Genomic DNA, 22,522 nt, shown 5'->3' on the forward strand with positions numbered 1-22,522 from the left:
TCCAGGAACAAATGGACTGTAAACGAAGATCGGCATCTACTACTGACCCCCAGGGCAGTCTGAAGAAATTGATGGAGAAATGACGGACGAGATTAAACGCAACTACAAGGGAGGCAACGCAGTTATCATGGGTGACTTCAACTATCCGGGGATAGACTGGAATCTAGGCACCTCCGGCTGCGCTAGGGAGACCAAGTTCCTGGATGCTGTAAGCGATTGCTTCCTGGAACAACTTGTCAAGAAAATACAAGAGGAAATGCAATTCTGGACTGAATTCTAAATGGACTGCGAGGACCGGCACAAGGTGTAGAAGTAGAAGTGACGCTGGGAAACAGCAATCACAACATGATCCACTTCGACCTGGACGCAAAGGCAAAACATTGGTCCAGAACGAAGGCCATGGCACTGAACTTCTGAAAAGGGAATTACAAAGGGATGAGACTCATGGTGTGGAAGAAGATTAAGAAGAGGATAAGCACTGTAAAAAAGCTAGAGCAAGCTTGGTCCCTTTTTAAGGACACAGTCACCGAGGCACAAAATCTATATATACACCGCGTATCAACAAGGGATCCAAGAGGAAAAAGAACAAGGAACCGGTGTGGCTCACTGTAGAGGTGAAGGAACTGATCAGAGACAAGAAAACTTCATTTAAGGAATGGAAAAGGTCAAGAACGGACGAAAACTGGACTAAGCACAAACAACATCAACGCAGGTGCCATAAGGCAGTAAAAGGGGCCAAAAGAGACTAGGAGGAAAAAATAGCCAAGGAGGCAAAAAATTTCAAGCCGTTCTTTTGATATATTAAGGGGAAATGACCCATGAAGGAAGCGGTGAGACCGCTGGATGACCATGGAATAAAGGGAGTGCTAAAGGAGGACAAAGCAATCACCGACAAACTGAACACATTTTTTGTGTCTGTATTTACTGAAGAGAATATACACATCATACCGGAACCCATCAGGCTATATGCTGGAAACGAAGATGGGAAACTAACAGGGTTGACGGTCAGTCTAGAAGAGGTATGCAGGCAGATCGATAGGCTTAAGAGTGATAAATTCCGGGACCGGATGGCATCCATCTGAGGGTCATCAAACAACTGAAAGTGACTATAGTTGAACTACTTCAACTAATAGCCAATCTGTCGATCAAATTGGGAAAGATTCCGGAAGACTGGAAGGTGGCGAATGTTACGTCGATCTTCAAAAAAGGATTGAGGGGAGATCTGGGAAACTACAGACTGGCGAGTCTGACCTCGGTACCGGGAAAGATGGTAGAGGCACTGATAAAGGACCACATCTTTGATCACCTTGACGGACATGGTCTGATGAGGACCAGTCAGCACGGTTTCAGCAAAGGCAGATCTTGTTTGACAAATTTGCTGCACTTCTTCGAGGGAGTAATAGGCAGACAAGGGCGACCCGGTCGACATTGTATATCTAAATTTTCAGAAGGCGTTTGACAAGGTTCCACATGAACGACTACTTCGGAAAATTACGAGCTATGGAATCGAGGGTGAAATACTCACGTGGATTAAAAACTGGCTGGAGCTTAGGAAACAGAGAGTGGGGGTAAATGAACAATACTCAGACTGGAAGAGCGTCACCAGTGGGGTGCCGCAGGACTCAGTGCTTGGACTCGTACTCTTCAACATCTTTATAAACGATCTGGACATTGGTACGATGAGTGAGGTGATTAAATTTGCGGACGATACGAAGTTATTCAGAGTAGTGAAGACACAGGAGGATTGTGAAGATCTGCAACGTGACATAATCAAGCTCGAGAAATGGGTATCGACATGGCAAGCGAGGTTCAACATGGATAAGTCTAAAGTGATGCATGTCGGTATCAAAAATCTCATGCATGAATACAGGATGTCCAGGGTGGTACTTCGAGAGACCTCCTAGGAAAGAGACTTGGGAGTTCTGATCGACAAGTCGATGAAGCCGTCCGCGCAATGCGTGGCAGCGGCGAAAAGGGTGAACAGAATGCTAGGAATGATTAAGAAGGGGATCACGAACAGATCGGAGGTTATCATGCCGCTGTACTGGGCCATGGTGTGCCCTCACCTGGAGTACTGCGTCCAGCACTGGTCGCCGTACATGAAGAAGGACACGGTACTACTTGAAAGGGTCCAGAGAAGAGCGACTAAAATGGTTAAGGGGCTGGAGGAGTTGCCGTACAGTGAGAGATTGGAGAAACTGGGCCTCTTTTCCCTTGAAAAGAGGAGACTGAGTGGGGACATGATCGAAACATTCAAAATACTGAAGGGAATAGACTTAGATAAAGACAGATTGTTCACCCTCCAAGGTAGGGAGAACGAGAGGGCACTCTCTGAAGTTGAAAGGGGATATATTCTGTACAAACATACGGAAGTTCTTCTTTACCCAGAGAGTGGTGGAGAACTGGAATGCTCTTCCGGAGTTTGTTGTAGGGGAAAACACCCTCCAGGGTTTCAAGACTAAGCTGGACAAGTTCCTGCTAAACTGGGACGTATGCAGGTGAGGCTGGACTCATTTAGAGCATTGGTCTTTGACCTGGGGACTGCCGCGTGAGCGGACTGCTGGGCACGATGGACCAGTGGTCTGACCCAGCACCGGCAATTCTTATGTTCAAGAACATGCTCAGACCACCATAAAACAAGCCCAAGCCACCAGACCACTACACCTGGCCGTCAGGGCAGCCATATCAAAATCTGCTTAAGAAGAGAATCTATCCAACGATCCTCAGAGTCCCACAAAGCTGAGCTTCCCTCAACCAGCACCGTATGCCGACGCAAAATAGACAAGACCATCGCGCCTCCCACAGGCAACCTCAAGGTATCTCTATCCCCCTCTGGGATGCGATACAGGTAATCCATGGACCACGCAAAACAAAAAGGCGTTTCTGGCACCTTCCATTTTGTGAGCACAATATTTTGAATATCCTGATGCATAGGAAAAGGGTGGGATGCTGAGCGAATCCTCCGTGTACACCACTGATGCGTCCTCACCAGCTGGTGGTTCAGTGAAACACCCACCAGCGGCATCTGTCCCCTTGAGAGGATCTTGGAAGTCCCCTAAGGGGTCCAAGTCCTCATCTAACCAAAATTTGTCATCCCATGCGAACCTCGGCCGCTAGGAAGAAGCTGGGGGGGAGGGGACTGGGTTGCAACCGGCGCTGAGAGGGGCCAAACAGGGATGGACATGGAAGGCAAAAGACCCCCCCAAAACACCTGAGACCCCCAGGGAGGAAACAGAACCCCTGGCCACCTGAAGATAAGCCTTTCCCAAGGCTAGTACAAAATCTGAGGGAAAACCCCCCTGGCGGTACATAAGGACTTGCTACCAAAGCAGGAGACCCAGTAGAAACTTGCCCTTGTCTCTCCAATACAGGGGGAAGGTCACCTGAGGCTGTAGACAAAATGGAGGAGCTTCCCATCAAAACCGGCACAAGACCTGCCGAAAAAAACTCCCCTGAAGCCTGCAGCGGCAAAGAAGCCTGAACCGCCCCAGCCACTAAAGCAGGTAAGCCAGCAGCAGCGATAAGGGAGTCCCTAGCACTATAGGAATCCCTTTTTTTTCCCCCTGACCGTCAGCAGTTGAGGAAATCCCTGCATGGGTAGTAGAGGAAGCCTGGGCTTCCCCCCTGCCTGCTGCCAACATGCAAAGCACTCGCAAAGGGAAAACCCTACTCGCCAGCATCCAAAGCTGATAAGGATTCCCCTTTGCAGCAGCCGGCACACTGCGAGCACAGGCTGGCCACATTGACCCTGCGGTGGGAACACAAGGAGCACTTTGTCCCTTTAAAAATGCTCATTTGCGAAAACCGCTACTAGCTGAAAAATAAAAAGTGCTAGTTAGCAATTAACTGCAATTTACCTCAATTGAAGGCTTCCCTTCAGACCAGCACTGCCTCAGAAATTTTTTTTTAATTTTTAATACAACCTTAAGGGACAATTGAACAGATCCTACTGGCTCTCTAAACCATATGCCTAGCCGGTATCAGTGGCAAGGCTTACAGCTGAGTTACCTCTAGTGAAAAAATTTCAGGGAGGGACTTGACCCTCGAGTGTGGCACCCCTGAGGTTGAATGGACCGCGAAAGGGTCCAACCTCAATCCAGCACCACAGATGAGGACAAGAAGGCCTAAACAAAATCCAACAGGACTACACTAAATCAGGGCAGACTGCACAGGCTTACCACCTCCACTTGCTGGAGACTGAGAGCAGACTGATTGCAAGAAGGACTGCACAGCCCACTTGTACTTCAGCCAAGATTGTGTCTCAGTCTCCACCTGCTGGTCATGGTGAGCTAGTACCCATCAGTGAGCTGTGCCGGTCTGCAGAGATGCTAAAAAAATCTTTCTTATGTATTTTCATACAGGAAACCCTGTTCATCCTGTTTGAAAATAGCTGCGAGATGGACTTTTTCTTTGGCACTTAGATGCCCTTTTAAAAATGTCCATTTGTTATCTCTGTGTTCTACCTTTGCTTACACCCCAAGGGACCGTCTATAAATGTCAAAAAGGAAAAGTGTTATATAAGTGATAAGTGGTAGTAGTAGTAGTTTTAGTGCATATTTGTTGACAATCTAAGCAGCATACTATGCCGCACTATGTATAGTTATTTGAATATTTTTACTGCTATAATTGTCTGTTGCCTGTGTCCTATGTTCAACTTATTCTTGCTGTATACTACCTTGGGTGAATATTTTCAGAAAAGTAGTAAATAAGTCCTAGTCCTAATAAATACGCAGCAGATGGATTTCTATGACAACACATACAGCAGTGCAATTTTTGGTGCACAGACACTATTTGAATTTCCTTTCTCGCTGCTGGTCCCTTTAGAAATAGGAAGCTATTCCTTGCAGCTAACTCACCAGAATTATCAGGCCTTTTCTGCGACTTCTTGCTTATTCCAAGTTTATTTTTTGCTAAGTCGAGTTCACGTTGGAAGGCCTAGAAAAGATTAAAAGAGTTGAATTACTTATACATCAAACTGATGTCTCTAAATGGATCAAGTTATCAGAAGAATGGATGGCTCACGAGTTGCACATTTTTCAGTCTTTTTCAAGTAAGTGTTTCTCAGAGGATTGATTAATTTCTTCCAAAGATCTTCCTTTTTCTAAATGCCTGAAAATAACACAAAATATAAAGATTCTGCTCCGAATCCCACATCAGCAGAAGAATGGATTTGTACCAGAGCATAAAATTACTGGTTCAAATTCTTTTCTATATTTTAACTGCTTGCAATCAAAAATCAACAAAAAAAAACCCAACAAAATCAGGACGCACAGTAAAATAAAACAAAATAAACAGCAGGCAAAAGATACAGCAGTACAGCACCAAAAATCCTATACAAAAACAGAAAAAAAAAAGTGTCAGCAACACATGATGCTAAACTAAAGAGCCATTCCTTTAACCACTTGCATCTCAATTTGAATTGTACTGTATTCAAGAACAATTACAGAGAATATACCTAAGCATAGGTTAACAAGACTAAGCAGGGAGGAATTCAAGATGGCGGACGCCATTTAGCTGAGCTCGGAAGGCTTAGCATTTTGCTTCAAAATTTTACAACAATTTTGGAAAGTTGTTACTTACTTTATCGACATGCCCCATACTAAGAGGAAGGGGAATGTGAGAGCGGGACAGTTACCGCTGCTCACATCGTCTCCGGCCCAACAGACAATCCAGCGTTTCCTGCAGCCACTGGGCCCAGCTGACACCCAGATATCCCCGCAGCAGCAGAGTTCCACATTGGACTTGAGTGAGGGAGCACTTGAGTCTCTGGACTTGTTGACATCATTGTCTCCGCCGCTTCTCTCTGCGTCTCCATGTCCAGCAGGAGCGCAAAGTGTTGAGCCTGACCCTGAGGGAGAGGAGCAGGAGACCCCGAAGCAGGCATTGGGAGGAGCTACTACCCCAGCTGGAACGCTGGGTTGAAAGATTGCTAAAGGAGGATCAGCAATTACCCTAGCAGCGACACTAGAGGTACTCCTGGAGGCTATCAAGAAAGTGGATGTGAAGGTGGAGAAGACTGCCTCAGATATCGAGGTATTGGTTAAGAAAATGGACACCTTTTCAGATAGTTAGGTTAAAGTTAAGCAAGAATGCATGAAAAACTCAATTGCTTATTATTATTAAAAAACAAAATTTTACAGCTCGTAAAATAGAAATGATAGAGAACTTTAATAGAAGATTGAACTTGAGAATGTTAAACTGCCCAAGGACACCGGCAATATCACTGATTGAGATTTTCAAAAAATTTCTTATGGAATGCTTGAATTTTCCGCAAGAACAGATCCCGCTCATAAATAAAGCATACTTTTTACCTGTTCCAAAAAGAAATTCTGATATACCTAGGGGTGAGAATTTGGTCTCTGACAAAGACTTGCAAAATCTTACGGCAATATTAGAGGAGTCATTCATGGATGTTAAAGAAAGAGGAACTTTAATTATTAACTTTATCTTTGAACAAGATCTTAATTCTGTTATGAGGTTATTCTTTAAAAAGTCTTGAACACTTTTTTGTGGTCAATGTTTATGGTTATATCATGATGTAACTAGAATAACCCAGGAAAGGCAAAAAATATTTTTGGGAATGAGAGAAGAGACTAGGAAGTTAGGTGCTACTTTTTTGTTAGCCTATCCATGCAAATGTGTTATCAAGTTTATGAGTTTAAAATATGTGTTCTTTACACCAGACCATCTACGATTCTTTTTAGATCTCAAGGGTTTATGTCGTGGTGGGAGTGTACCTCAAAGGAATAATGCCGGGTTGTAGCGTTTAAGTCTTCTCTTTCTACTTTACTGCAATTTTACTCCCTATAAATTTGTTTCTTTCCTCCTCCTAATTGAGGTCTAAGGAAGAGTTAAGTTTCATAATAACTTTTATTTTAATTGTTATAATGCTTAATGATGTTATTTTTGTTGGAACATGATTCTGTATTTCTACATCAAGTAGTTTATACTTGTAAAATATGTTAAATTTAATAAAAATTAAAATACAAAAAAAAAAAAAAAAGACTAAGCAAATATTGATTTTGAACGTCTTGCCTCACCAATCAACTATTTAAAATTTCTATAGCCCTGATAGACATATGCCTGTAATATCACTGGGGACATCAGATTTAGCACAGTCAGTAGTGAGCACTTGGCGAGGAAACACTTTTTGGTAAATTTGGCAGCATTTTGGTTCACCTATGGCTGCAAAACTACAATGGAAAGACAGAGAAAAGCTGAAGTCACAGAAGGGCAAGATGGCGGAACACCCGACCTCGCCGGCTCCTTCAGTCTGCTCGACCTGGACGGCAGAAATTACAGCCGAAGTGATAGCGGCAGTCGAGGCAGCCCTGGATAAAAAATTACAGGCTCTCTAAGAGCAAGCAGAGTCTGCTCACAAGCGACTGGACAGTCTTGGCCTAGAATTTGATCACCTACAGCAGCGAGTGAGCACACTGGAAGAAACACAAACAACCATGGCAGGCCCAACAACAACCCTCCAGAAAACAATTGCGGAGCTGGAAACAAAGTCGACGACCTGGAAAACTGCTCAAGAAGAAACAACTTACAATTCGTGGGGATCCTGGAATCCTCCAGGGAGGGTGAACTGCCCTGGTGGCTTGAAACCTGGCTGACTGAGGTAGTACAGTTTAATGCTGTCTTTGACTGCGTGGTAATGGATTACTGTTTGGACCTATATGCTGGTTTATAATTTCTTGGCTCAGACTGCAAAGATTTTCAGCTTTGGGAGGGAGAATGAGACGTGGCCTTCGAGTATCTTCTTGGCCTCCATTCATCTGCAGTTTAAGATGAACTGACTCGCTTATTAAACTATGGAGGCCCTCCTCCCTAAATGACTTTCTTGATTCATGATGGACATGCTTCAAAAGAATGTGGCAAGATACTTTTTTTTTCTCTAAACTGTTGCCTACACATTGAGAGTTTGCCACCTGCACTTTGTAGCATCTCGTAGTGGCACAAGCTTACATGCCATCTGCTTCAGGAGTGTTATCCTATTGCCCTTTGATATTTCTGGCTGTTGCACCATTGCCATGCTTTGGATTTTTTCCCCTTTCTTTTCCTTTAAGGAGAAGTTGGTATCAAAAAACTCACTCATTTGTCGAGCAGGACAGGGTGGGTGTGGGTGTGTTTTCCTAATGGCTTCTGGAAGGGGGTGGGTTGGGCAGGGATATGGGAGCTTTGGAGTGGTGAGGATCTCTTTGTTTGTGTGGGGTGTGTATGGACAGGTGGAGTGGATGATTGTTATGGATATGCTGTATTTGTGGTTATTTGTAACATACTTTCTGTTTGAGGGAGAGTATGAGTTGAGGTGCCCTCTCCTTTCTTAAGGCCTTGAACATTTCTAATCTTTGTACTATGGAACCAGGTTGAAATTAATATCATGGAATGTAGGGGGTATTGAATCACCTATAAAAAGTATTAAAATCTTGCAGGTGTTGAATAGGCATAAGGTGCAGGTGGCAATATTAAAGGAAACCCACCTGAATGCATCAGAACATAAGAAGTTATGCCGTTTGTGAGTGGCGGATTATGTAGAAGGTCCTACTTCAAATAAAAAGGCTGAAGTGATACCGGTAATTCTATTTAGAAAGGGGTTGCTGTTGGACAAACATTCTATTATCATGGATCCATGTGGCAGGTGCATTATTGCACATGTCATCTTAAATAGACAGGAATTGGTATTTAATCAATGTATTTGCTCTATCACAAGCCTGGCACCAGTACCAGTCTTGTGCCAGTTAAAAAAGCATCAAAACCACATTTATAATGTTAACTAGAGTCGACCAGTGTGGGGCTGACACTCATACCCTAGATTCAAACCCATATTCTGATCAGGAGAGCAGTTCTGTTTCTCAGAGAATGTCAGGGAACACATCTATTCACTTCTCTCTAAATCACTAACACATCTAAGCACATATAGAGGAAACAGGGTTGGGCCCCTTTAAGTATTTCCTTGCTTTAAGTTGCTGGCTAAGCAAGTGAAGAGCACTGCTGGCCAGAGCTGGTTCCCTTCCCCCGCGTAGAGCTGGGTGGACCCAGCAAGCACATAGGCAACTTGAAGCCTGGGAGCCTCAGTTGGAGGGGAGTAAACCTACCTTAAATGGTACAAATAACTGCTGGAACTCTGAAGCCATCAGGTACAATTTTGCCAAGGCTCAGGCAACCTTCAAAGGGTCCTCTGGCACCTCCCAATGCTCTGTCAGCAATATGGTGAGCTCTGGATGCGAAGGAAAAATGTGGACTTGGACTGGGTCTCAGAGCTGCCCATAAAGGAAATTTGAACTCTAGAAGTCTATGGTGTTTCCAAATTTAACTCTCAGAGATACTGTAATGACTTCCATTAAATTCTGCCAGTTTAAACAGTCTGCACACCATTGGGTCCTCTTCCTGGTCCGGGGCTGCCAAAGACTCTTGGCTGGTAGCACCCATTTGCAAACCAGAATCCTTTAAAACCTGAGGACTTACTTTGCGGGAGTCCTTTTCTGACTGGACCTCTAGTTTCTGCGGGGGTACCCTTCTGTGATGGACCAGTGCTCTGTAAGGGGGAAAACCCCCTTGAACAGCCACTGACGTATTTGCAGACGACCCTTTATAATTCATATAAAAGCTTCAAACATCAAGCTCACAAAATCAGAGTCAAATCCATGAATTAGATTTCCTAAGGACCTCTGTAGGGACACTTCATATCTCCTCAAGGATTCTGAGGCATCTGCATTTCGCAGACACTGCCGAGTTGATATTTCAGGGTTCTAGGAAGGATTTTTTGACCCAACATTTGAGCATCCTATGATTCCAAGACCCTGAAGGGAACAGAGGGAGCTAAGCCCAGTCCTCCCCCACCCCCCCATGTGCCCTGCAGCACATTGTATATGGATGCTCCTCAGTCAGCCATCCAGCACAAAACTGGGATGATACAGTAGTAGAAAGGCCTGGGGAGTCCTTAAAAATTGATTATTAGTAAAACTGTGGTGTTTTGAGGCAGATAGAAGCTTTTAAAATAAAACTGGGAAATCCAGGATGGCCACCACAGAAGTGTTTTGGCGCCAAGAAAAAGCCCGGTAGAACTAAATAAAAGCTTCAAAAATTCAGAATTGGGAGTTTTGAGAGGTGGGGGACCCTATAGGAAGCCTAAGAGACACATAAAAATTCAGTTCTTGAACTATCCCGAAGTCTCCCATAGACAGTAATAGACTGTATTCACAGAACTGCCTGGTGCTGTGCCTGCATCACACCGCAGCTGGTCAATAGAGATGATTTCTGCTTCAGACAAGCATATAACATCCTGTAGTCGCTTGTTTCTTTAGGCTGCCTTTTAGACAAGCTCAGAAAGCCTGAAACCCATGACCACACTTGTAATTCATGCATCTTCAGGGGGGATGCAGACAGTACCCACTACAGCCATCTGGACCAACACGGGGCCACTCAGCCTGAACTCAAGCACCTGATAAATCAGGGGTAAGACAAGCTATCAGGAGAACATGCCCCAAGCTATTCTCAATCTTAATGCATGCACCGGGGAGGGGCCTGAGACTCTGATTGGCCCAGGTTTAAGGCTTCTCTTGCTGCTGAGGGGGGGGGGGAGGTCACTTGGTGGTGGGAGAGGGTTTTTTGCAGCGGGAGAGAATAGGCATCTCTCCTGCTACTGGGGGGGGGGGGAGTCGCTTGGTGGCAGGAAACATAAGAACATAAGCATCTCTCCCGCTGCATGGGGGGGATTTGTTTGCGGCAGGAGAGAATGGGCATCTCTCCCGCTGCATGGGGGGGATTTGTTTGCGGCAGGAGAGAATGGGCATCTCTCCCGCTGCTGGAAGGGGGGTCACATGGCAGTGGGAAAGAGTTGGCATCTCACCCACTGCAAGCAGCAGGAGAGATTGGACATCTCTCCCGCTGTTATTGTGGGGGTTTTTAGGGGGTTTCTTTTTGCATTTATTCTGCACATGTACCCATCGCTATCACCAGCAATGGGCACATGCAAATTTAGCGAGTCTTCGCTACTCTCTGCCAACCTCATTTGCATGAGTGTTTTTTGGAGAATGACTCACTTTTTTAAAATTTCTACCAGAACAGCTGCGATAGCAGTCTATCGTTATTTAACACGTTTTTTGAGAATCTAGGCCTTAATATGCAGTCCATGCCCATCCTCTGCTCATAACCCTTCTAGTTCCTGCCTCCTAACATGGCATGTAATTAATGTGCAACTTAGCAAGTGATAACCATTATACCACCTCACCTCCTTAACAGTTGGCTTGCTTGTGTGGAAGCTAATTCACATGTTAACTACTTGTGCACTTTGGTAAAAGTGTCCCTATGTGTCTTTATAAAATAGCCTCAAAATAAGGCCAACTAGGCCTCCCAGCTAAGGTGACCTATACTTCAAACATATATCAATTCAAATCAAAGGATAAAAAGTATCTTTAATATATAGGATTATTTCTCCATGGAAGAACAGTGATTAACTTGCCTTAAAGGTTTCGTTGTCAGATGGATATATCACAAAACATATATCTGGCTTCTTGCCAGGAAACAGCTCTGCAAACTTCAGGACTTCACTGGTCATGATGTGTGCTACTTGATCTCTTGGAAGTTTTAACACACCTGTTCCAAGTGCAGGGAATGAAACTGAAGGAGTCTGATGGTCCTGTGCAAGCTTCAAGCATTCTACAACTGCCTGTTGCAATTTCTGCAGAACAAGAAAAGTTCTAACATAAATATACACAAGGCAGAATAGATACTTAAAAATGTTTACAAAGAAAAATTAAGACAGAGAGAAATTCAGGTTTACCTCTTGTTTAGCTCCTGATGACCACAAGATATGGTATACAAAATCACAGCTTAACTTGTGTCCTCTTGTACATATTAACGACTTCAACGGTAAATGATTTGTTTTCTTGCAAAGTTCATTCTGCAGATCGAAACCAGCTTTCTTAAGAATTGCACCTGAAATCTGTCCTTCACTGAGATCAAGCTTCTCAGATGTAGAATTCACAATAACAGTAGTCTAGAAGAACAGACAAAAGCAAAGCTCAATTCTTCTTAATTGTAATTAAATTGAGTGAATTGTGCTAATGAAATTGCTTTAGGCTCTCAACATGTTACTAGGGAAAAGTTGATGGTCATGCAGAGTATGCCCAGTGTTTGTGAGGCTGATGGATCAAAGCCACCAGGACATCCTGATGTTGCTGGATGGAAAAGGGAGATCAGAAGCTGCAAAGAGAGTCTCAACATATAGGAACATGGAAAGTACAAAGCATGAATCTAGGAAAATTGGAAAAGATCAAATAGAGAAAGCCAAAATTGTTTTGATGGGGATTGGTGAGCTCAAATGGACAGGACAAGGCCACTTTCAATCAGATGAGCATTGGATCTGCTACTCTGGTCACGAAACACACAGGAAAAACAGCCTGGCAATCATCCTCAACAATTAGCTTTCATAGAAGGTACAATGTTATCAGTGATAGTCATGTCAATCCGTCTACAGGGAAAGCTGATCAATGTCACGTTGATGCTCCAATGACAGAGGAGGAAGATGAGGATGTAGAATTGTTCTACGAACAACTTCAAAATAAAATATGTAGATCAAAATGCCAAAACAAGATCTACTGATCATTATGGGGAACTTCAGTGCAAAAGTAGGAAGTACACCAGAAGATGCAGTGGCTGGAAAGCACGGGCTAGATTCAATAAGCCCACCAAGTGTGTCCCGACCACTTTGCGACCCTGACCCAATTCACTAACCTTCTGGCTGATCCTGTCCGCACTAGAGAGCTGCACGGGAACAGGGACGACGGGAATCCCGCGGGCATCCCGCGGGTTCCCCCTTCGGGTCACGGGGATCCCGTGGGGACGCCCCTAGGGTCGCGGGGATCCCGTGGGGACACCCCCTAGGGTCGCGGGGATCTCATGGGGACGCCTCCGAAGGTCACGGGGCTCCTGCGGGGCTGGATGTACTCAGTCACGCAGCTCTTCTTCTCCCTACCTTCTCTGCTTGCAGCACAGAGCCGAACGGAAGTCTTCCCGACGTCAGCGCTGACGTCGGAGGGGAGGGAGGGCTTAAACAAAGCTTAAACAAAGCCCTCCCTTCCTCCGACGTCAGCGCTGACGTCGGGAAGGCTTCCGTTCGGCTCTGTGCTGCAGGCAGGGCAGGTAAGGAGAAGGAGAGTAGCCTCGCGGTTCGAGTGGCTACCAAGGGAGGGGAGGGGGGCGGTCTGCCCCGCCCCGCCCCGGTTGCAGCACAGCCAGCCAGGTCCCCTTACTTTTGTGGCACTTCCCCGACCGACCGATAACAGCCCGGGTCCGACAATCCTCCCTGCCCTGTAGCCGCAAATCTAAATTACCTTCTTACAGCAGCTGTAAGAAGGTAATTTAGATTCGCGGTTAAGGGCAGGGAGGTTTGTGGACCGGGGCTGTTGTCGGTCGGTCGGGGAAGTGCCACAAAAGTAAGGGGACCTGGCCGGCTGTGCTGCACCCGGGGCGGTAGAGGAGGGGGGGAGAAGGACGCTGAAAGGCCATGGTGAAGACAGGAGGAGGGGGGAAGGACTCTGAAAGCACATGGGGGAATACAAAGGGGTGGAGAAGGACGCTGAAAGGCCATGGGAAGGGCGGGGGGGGGAAGGACTCTGAAAGCACTTGTGGAAGACAGAGGGGGGAGAAGGATGCTGAAAGCACATAGGGAAGACAAAGGGGTGGAGAAGGACGCTGAAAGGCCATGGGGAAGACAGAGAGGGAGAAGGACGCTAAAAGGACATGGGGAAGATGGGGGGGAGAAGGACACTGAAAGGAAATGAGGAAGAGAGAGTAGGGAGAAGACGCTGGCAGGGAAGAAGACAGATGCCAGACTATGGGGGGAGCGGAGAGAAGAAGATGGGTGCCAGACCAATTTGGAAGGGGGAAGAAAGGGAGAGGCACAGTAACAGAGCAAATGGAAGATGCAGAAGGAAGAGAGACAGTGGATGGAAGGAATTGAATGAGAACATGAGGAAAGCAGAAACCAGGCAACAAAGGTAGGAAAAGAATTCTATTTCTTTTTTTTTTTTTTTTTTGCTTCAGGATAAAGTAGTATATTAGTTGTGTTGATAAAAATTTATAAACATTAGAGGCTCTGGTAGAAACCCGTTTACAAAGTATGTATTCTTCCCAATTAATATTTTCAAATTAATAAAGTCTTTTTGCTTATTTGTAAATGGGTTTCTACCAGAGCCTTTAATTCAGTAGCATAATTAAATGAAATAACTATTTCTGAAGTTTATAGGGACGGGCGGGGACGGAGGGGATTCCTCGCGGGGACGGGTGGGGACGGAGGGATTCCTCGCGGGGACGCGTGGGGACGGGTGGGACTTTGGCGGGGACGGGTGGGGACAGGTGGGATTTCTGTCCCCGCGCAACTCTCTAGTCCGCACCCGATCTGATCCGCACATGCAAATGATGGAAAATGCATGCAAAAGTAGGAAAGCAGCGATTCACTAAACCAATCCAGTTGGGTTTTCAGGATTTCCCCAATGAATATGCATTGAAAGCAGTGCATGCACATAGATCTCATGCATACTCATTGGGGAAATCCTGAAAACCCGACTGGATTGTAGCCCTCAAGGAGGGACTTTGAGATCCCTGCCCTAGGATGAGTCAGAATTTAATTTAAAATTTTTAAACATCTTTCATATCCTGCCTTTTTAAATCAATCATTGTTAAGAATGACATCTGATGATCTGAAACCCATGATATAGAATTCTCTAAGGCAGGGCTGTCCAAGTCCGGTCCTCGAGATCTACTGGCAAGCCAGGTTTTCAGGATATCCACAATGAATATGTATGAGAAAGATTTGCCTGCACTGCCTTCTTGGTATACAAATCTCTCTCATGCATATTCATTGTGGATATCCTGAAAACCTGGCCTGCCAGTAGATCTCGAGGACCAGACTTGGGCAGCCCTGCTCTAAGGTGTTCTTAAGGATAGCTCCCAGCTGCAATGATCAGACAAGAACAATGGGTCTACTTATTGAAATAAAACTCCTAGTTACAAAAGAATGCACATGTACCAGAATCCCACCATTAGTCCTGAATGAGGTGGAAGAAGAGTGAAACAAGAACAATCAGGCCAAAACAAACAAACAACAACAACAAAAAGATTTGAAGCATGTACTTTCATATTTATTTATACTGAGAATGTTTAGGCGATATATCTACTGTGAAACAGAAATACTCATGTAGACAACTGAGTGCCCAATAAAATAATGTTAAGAAAACCTGCTTAATGATATACTCTTGTTTAGTTAATAGCAAATAAAAGACTAACCTTTTGATCTTCTATGCACCCTCTGATGAGCTGAAGGTGAAGACCATTTACTGAGATGGAATCAGAAGCCTGGATTGATGGCATAGCAAGTCTCAGACTGGATGAAGAGCTTCCATTGTTGTCCAAGATCTTTTCGCAAGCTTCCTTCATTGCTGTAACAGTCCTGTCATCGTGATTTACTAAGTGGATTTCTTTCAAATGTGGAGAAAGTGGAGTTTGTTGACAGAAGTCCTTGATTGTAGTTACAATTATTGTGGCACAAAGATCCAGAGGAAAACCATAAATTCCTGAACTCAGTGCAGGAATAGCCACAGATCTAATGTCAGGATTCTTATTGACATATTTGAGAATTTCAGTAATAGCATTTTCAAGTTTCTGTTTACACGTGCTCTCCTGGTACATGTTCCAGATAGGACCCACAGCATGAATGATGCACTTACAGGGAAGTCTTCCACCTGTGGTAACTGCTATTTTACCAGTGAGTACATCCCCATGTTGTTCAACCCACATCTTGCTCTCTTTTTCAACTTCCTTCCCTCCAGCTGTCATCAGTGCAAAAGCAAGGCCACCTGCATGGTCTAAATGTTTATTGGCAGCATTCACCACAGCATCTACACGATGATTTGTGAGATCATCTTTCCATACAGAAAACTGAACCTCCTTCCATGTTTTCATGTATACTCTTGTGGGATGCACAGTGCTGGTTTGGGTTGCTAAAGATGCAGATCCAGTAAGGTAAGAAGCACAGTCAAATTTCTTTTCAATTACATCACTCAACAGACCTTCACTCTCTGTAAGTGCTTGAAAAACATCATCCCGAATAGAAATGGAAATTTCAGTCCGGTCAAACAATTCTGACTCTGCAGAATGGAAGAATGAAAGATTAGGTTCTTACCTGCATAATCTTTCTGTTAATCTTCACAAGAGTCTGTACGTTAGGTGATGAATCCCTAGCCACGAACTGGCTTTACAGAAATGTGTCACTCACAACTTTCAGTACCTCCCTCGTCTTCATTGTAAGTATAGTGCCCCTTCAGTTTGTACCATAACAATCTATCTCCACTGGAACAGCAAATGAAAAAGAAAGGGTACAGGCAGCTTTCCCACAGATATCATACATTTTTGTTCTGCTCTATAACTTATAACAAGAACAGTAATTAACAAACATTTATAAAACATAGCAGCAATAATGAACCAACCTGCTGTGGGCAACAAGTACTAACTTCAATGGAACCATAAGCTCAACAATTCACTTACTTATACAAGATTTCTTTGTACTTGGCCATCTGACTGACAGGAGAACTCCAGTTCTGGAATTTAGAAATATCCAAGACAGAAAGCAGGCAAATTATGAGATACTGAGGGCAGGTCATATGGACTCCTGTGAAGATTAACAGAAAGAAGATTATCGAGGTAAGAACCTAATCTTTCATTCTGTTACATCTACACAGGACTCCATACATTAGATGACGTACTAATGCAATGGCTGTCATCTAGGGTGGGACAGATAAGCCTGCCCAGAACACCAAGAGCCTAAAAGCAGTGTCCTCTCAAGCCACCACGTCCACTCTGTAAAACCTCATAAAGGTATGGACAGTGGACCAAGTAGCTGCTCTGCAGCCAACCCGAACAGAAGAGCCACAAACTGGAAATGTTCCTGTATTATATGAAACCTCAGATATTTACGCCTCCGTCAGATCTAGGGAGGTGAGAAATTCCCCCAGAGTCACTACTGCAAAGAACAAATGGACCGTCTCCATGTGGAAATGCATGAATCTTAGGGCCGTATTTACGGCCTTGAGATCCAAAATCACCTTCCAGGCTTCTGTGCCTTTTTGGAACACAATAAAATATATGGAGTATCTGACGGAACCCAATTCTTCTTCAGGCACTAGTTACATAGTAACATAGTAAATGACGGAAGATAAAGACCTGAATCGTCCATCCAGTCTGCCCATTAGTTATTCTCATTAAAAAAACATGATTAAATTAACTTGTTTCTTCTTCGATATTTCTGGGCTATAGACTATAGTCCTAGGATTCAACCGCCTTTGAGGAATCCTCATCCGCGCAGAGTTACGTTTCAGTATTGTTTCCAGTTTTTAATCCACATATTTTCATATCAGGACTTCCAGGGCTCCCTGAAGAAGACAGCATTGTCGAAACATGGACCATGTTGGGTCCACACCTTCTACGGTTTAGGTCCTAGATATACTTTATGTGGATTATCAAATTGAATAAAGCCTGCATCTTGAACATCACCATCTCCACAGAGTTTTTGTTTTTGCTGGATGTTGTATTCCCTGTGGGATTAAGGGTCAATCTTTTGCTTGTTCTCCTGCCATCTAAGCTCACTCCAGCCTATCCAATCATCCCGTTGTTTGCAGAATATCTATTGTAAAGTCTGGCCAGTAACATCCTCATGTTCCAAGTTAGTGGAGTTCCCATTGATGCCCTCCCCACACTGAATCATGATATATGGGACACAAACCATACAAGTCGGTCCAATACCGGCCTTAATTCTTTAATTTATATCATTTGTTTTCTAATTAGAGATCCTCTGTTTTTCCCACACTTTTTTTGAATTCCATCACCGTTTTCCTCTCCACCACCTCCCTCAGGAGGGCATTCCAGGCATCCATCACCCTCTCCGTGAAAACAAATTTCCTAACATTACTCATAAGTCTTCCTCCCTGCAACCTCAAGTTATGCCCTCTAGTTTCACCATTTTCCCTTCTCTGGAAAGGATTTGGTTCTATATTACCGTATTTTCTCGCATATAACGCGCACGTTATATGTGGTTTTTACGTACCGCGCATACCCTCGCACATTATATGTGTGAGCGCGTTGTACAAAATTTTTTTACATAGTTCCCCCCCCCACGACGTCAGATTCACCCCCCGCAGGACCGCTCGCACCCCCACCCCGAAGGACCGCTCGCACGCACTCCCACCCGCACCCGCACCCCCACAGCCTCCCGACCCCCCCCATCATGTAGAAGCTCCTACCGGTGTCCTGCTGCTTCCTCTTGGCGGTCCCGACACCCGACACGATCGGGGCAAGAGGGAACTCAAGCCCTCTTGCCCCAGCCAACCGCGGCACACCCGACACGATCGGGGCAAGAGGGAGCTCAAGCCCTCTTGCCCCAGCCAACCGCGGCACCCCCAACATGATCGGGGCAAGAGGGAGCTCAAGCCCTCTTGCCCCCCCCGACACAATCGGGGCAAAAGGGAGCCCAAGCCCTCTTGCCCCGCCGACTCCCCAACTCCCCGACAATATCGGGCCAGGAGGGAGCCCAAGTCCTCCTGGCCCTGGCGACCCCCCCCCCCGCTAGTTGTTCGGTCCAGGAGGGAGCCCAAACCCTCCTGGCCACGGCAACCCCCTACCCCCACCCCGCACTACATTACGGGCAGGAGGGATCCCAGGCCCTCCTGCCCTCGACGCAAACCCCCTCCCCCCAACGACCGCCCCTCCAAGAACCTCCGACCGCCCCCCCCAGCCGACCCGCGACCCCCCTGGCCGACCCCCACGAAACCCCCACCCCCCCTTCCCCATACCTTTGTGTAGTTGGCCGGACAGACGGGAGTCAAACTCGCCTGTCCGGCAGGCAGCCAACGACGGAATGAGGCCGGATTGGCCCATCCGTCCCAAAGCTCCGCCTACTGGTGGGGCCTAAGGCGCCTGGGCCAATCAGAATAGGCCCGGGAGCCTTAGGTCCCACCTGGGGGCAGGGCCTGAGGCACATGGGCCCAACCCGACCATGTGCCCAAGGCCCCGCCCCCATGATTTACAAACTCTGGGGAAAAGCCCTGTGCAGATGTACCAAAGGAGTACTGCAGAATTTCAGACTAGGCTTTCTTAATCTCCTCAGACTCTACGTGTGTGCGCTTTGCGCCTTTGCTGTTTTCTGGCTCTGGGCGGGACATTCTCCTCATATCTTGGAACCACAGTGATTCCCCCGCCTTGAAGAACACGTATGAGGCTACGCCCAAAACTCCCGCCCCTCCCTCATGTGTGCCACGGCATACGGTACATGGATGCTCTTCCACCAGCCATCCAGAGTAAACCTGGCATGATATGGTTTTGGAACACCCTGAGGAGTTCATCCTAGTTAAGTTTACAAAAAATCAAGGGGTTTTGAGGCAGATAGAGGCTTCAGAAAAAAAGATAGTTTAAAATCCAAGATGGCCACCACCAGGAAAATTGTGTCAAAAACGGCCTGTGAGGACTACCCAGAAAAATAAAAAACACTGAAACAGGGGTTTTGGAGGTGGGGGACCCTAACCCTGGCCCCAGAAACCTTCAAAAAGGGAAATTTTGACCTCCTCCCCTCCCAATTTTCCCATAGGAAATAATGGGGCTGTACGATGGGGGGGGGGGGGCAGCACATACGCAGCTGGTGCCCTGATACCCAGAGGGTTTTACACAGCAAGCCCACAGCTTGCATTCAAGTTTCTGATAATTCAGGTGAGCTGGCTCCCAGGGAAATGGACCCTCAGCCCTGAAATGGCACACAGCAGGCTGGCTCTACAGGCTATCTGCAAACTGCAGTCCGTCCCTGCAGAACAGTTCAGAGAATGGCCACAAGGATGGTCTCAGGACTTAAAGATCTTTCATATGAAGATCGTCTGAGCAGTCTGCGCTTATACTCGCTCGAGGAGCGCAGAGAAAGGGGGGGACATGATAGAAACTTTCAAGTACCTAACAGGCCGCATCTAGGAGGAGGAGGAAATCTTTACTCTTACGACAAGAGGACATCCGCTAAAACTTAGAGGAGGAAGAGATTTCATGGGGACACCAGGAAATACTTCTTTACCGAGAGAGTGATTGATAGATGGAATGGTCTTCCACGTCAGGTAGTCGAGGCTAGTAGCACGCTCGATTTCAAGAGATGATGGGACAAACACGTGGGGTCGCTACAGAGGTATGATAGAAGATAGTTTCTCTAGGGTGGAAGGAATCATGATTGGGCAGACTTGTTGGGCCGTCGGCCCTTTTCTGCCATCATATTCTATGTTTCTTTCCCAGGCAGAGGATCCCCCAAATATGGGATTCTCTAGGCACCAAAGCCTCAAAAAATGAAACTACAATTGAAAATAATAAAAAACGATGAGAGCATATCATATACACCTCTGCACAGTTCGCTTGCAAAGGTAAAAACTGAAAAGGGTACTATACTCCCCTGGGGATGAGGGAGGTGCTGAAAGCCATGAGTGACACACTTCTGTAAAGCCAGTTTGCGGCTAGGGATTCATCACCTAACATACAGACTCCTGTGTAGATGTAACAGAATTATGTTTATTTAACAAAGCAAAGTCATTTGAACAAACATGGAATGCTGAAGATACAACAAAGCACAAATGTAAAAAATTCAGATGACAGATATAACTTATATCATATAATAACATATGACGTGGAAGACTAGCCTAATGAAAGATTAGGTTCTTACCTTTGCTACTCTTCTTTCTTGTAAATCCACACTCTATTCCTAGCCAAGTGGGTTATGCATCCCATCTCGAGATATCTCTTGTAGGAAGCTTCATTTACATATTTTTGACCCTACCCTCTTACCTCAGGACTGCCCTCTGACTTCCAGTTCATACAAAAGCAGACAGCCACACCTATATAGAACACAGAAAAGGGAGGGATATGGGGATACTCCCCAAGAAAAAAGTCTAATCTGCTCATATTATGAAAGTGTATAACAACCATAAACAATCAAACCAGGTTTATAAACAACATAAATCTTAAAATTGTAACAAGGAGATGCAGCCTGCATCAACAGTGTGGGGAGCCTTAGCTAGAGACCCCCAAGGCAAAGTGCAAAATATGGTCAGATGTTAATCTTCGAAAGGCTGGTCAAAGAATCAGAAATCAAACTTACCAATACTCATTGAGGCAGACAATCGGCAAATCAGCAACTCCCAGGACAGGTTCCAGAAATAGAGTATGAATTTACAAGAAAGAAAATTAGCAAAGGTAAGAACCTAATCTTTCATCCCTGTACAATCCCACTCTATTCCTGGACAAGTGGGCCGTAATAGATCAGTCCCTCAAAATCAAGGTGGTACTGATGAGCCAGCTGCCAAAACCAAGGATCCGAAAGCAGAATCCTGCGTGGTCACCATGTCTATCCTATAAAAGTATGTAAAGAGGACCAAGTGTCTGCCCTGCAAATCTCGTCAGGGTAAACTGCCAAAGATTCTGTACACGAGGAGGCAGCACTCTGAGTGGAGTGAGCCTTCACCAAAAGAGGAGGCCGCTTTCCAGTGCCGATATAGGCAGAAGAAATAGTCATGTGGATCCATCTGGAAATGGAGGCTTTTGAAGCTGGTCTGCCCCTGCAGGTTGAACCAACCAACATGAACAGATGATCCAACAGACGAAACTCATTTGTGACCTCTAAGTACCTCAGCAGAAGTTTGCACACATCCAGCAATTTCAACATCCTATCATGTTTACTGGAACCCGAGGGCGCAAAGGTTGGTAACCGCACATCAAACATTGATCAAACAGCATATTGACACAATCCTAGATGAAGAAAAACTACGTGATCCACACCAACACGGGTTCACCCAGGGTAGATCATGCCAATCTAACCTGATTAGCTTTTTTGACTGGGTTACTAGACAACTGGACGCCGGAGAGTCACTGGACGTGGTATATTTGGACTTCAGCAAAGCATTTGATAGTGTCCCTCATCGAAGATTACTGAACAAGCTAAAATCGATAGAATTAGGAGACATTCTAACTGTATCGGGGATTGGCTGAGCGGCAGACTTCAGAAGGTGGTGGTGAACGGTACCCCATCTGAAGCGTCGGACGTGATCAGTGGAGTGCCGCAGGGATCGGTCCTGGGCCCGATTCTATTCAACTTATTCATAAGAGATATGACGCAAGGACTTAGAGGAAGGGTATCACTGTTCGCCGACGCCGCCAAACTTTGCAACATAGTAGGCAAAAGCTTATTACCTGATAATATGACACACGACCTACTGCTGCTGGAACAATGGTCAAATACTTGGCAGCTAGGCTTTAATGCTAAAAAATGCAAGATAATGCACTTGGGCAAGAGAAACCCGCGTAGAACTTATGTACTAAATGGTGAGACCTTGGTTAGGACCACGGAGGAACGCGATCTAGGAGTGATCATTAGCGAAGACATGAAAGTTGCCAATCAAGTGGAGAAGGCTTCCTCCAGGGCAAGACAAATATTGGGGTGTATCCGCAG

The 22,522-nt window shown here is 45.6% G+C and overlaps 1 protein-coding gene across 6 annotated transcripts in view; it reads right to left on the bottom strand.

Moving 5' to 3' along the window:
- The window catches only part of PARP9 (poly(ADP-ribose) polymerase family member 9), an 87,928-nt gene that overhangs the window by 33,124 nt on the left and 32,282 nt on the right, over positions 1-22,522 (bottom strand). For all 6 annotated transcript variants that reach the window (XM_033945239.1, XM_033945241.1, XM_033945240.1 and 3 more), the window contains exons 4-7: positions 15,292-16,151; positions 11,786-12,001; positions 11,465-11,683; positions 4,857-4,935 (exon numbers count right to left, since the gene is read on the bottom strand). In XM_033945239.1, coding sequence (XP_033801130.1) covers positions 4,857-4,935; positions 11,465-11,683; positions 11,786-12,001; positions 15,292-16,151 — 1,374 coding nt within the window. The remainder of the gene's footprint in view (positions 1-4,856; positions 4,936-11,464; positions 11,684-11,785; positions 12,002-15,291; positions 16,152-22,522) is intronic.

Source organism: Geotrypetes seraphini, chromosome 5, assembly GCF_902459505.1.
Source record: "Geotrypetes seraphini chromosome 5, aGeoSer1.1, whole genome shotgun sequence".
Lineage (NCBI taxonomy): Eukaryota > Metazoa > Chordata > Amphibia > Gymnophiona > Dermophiidae > Geotrypetes > Geotrypetes seraphini.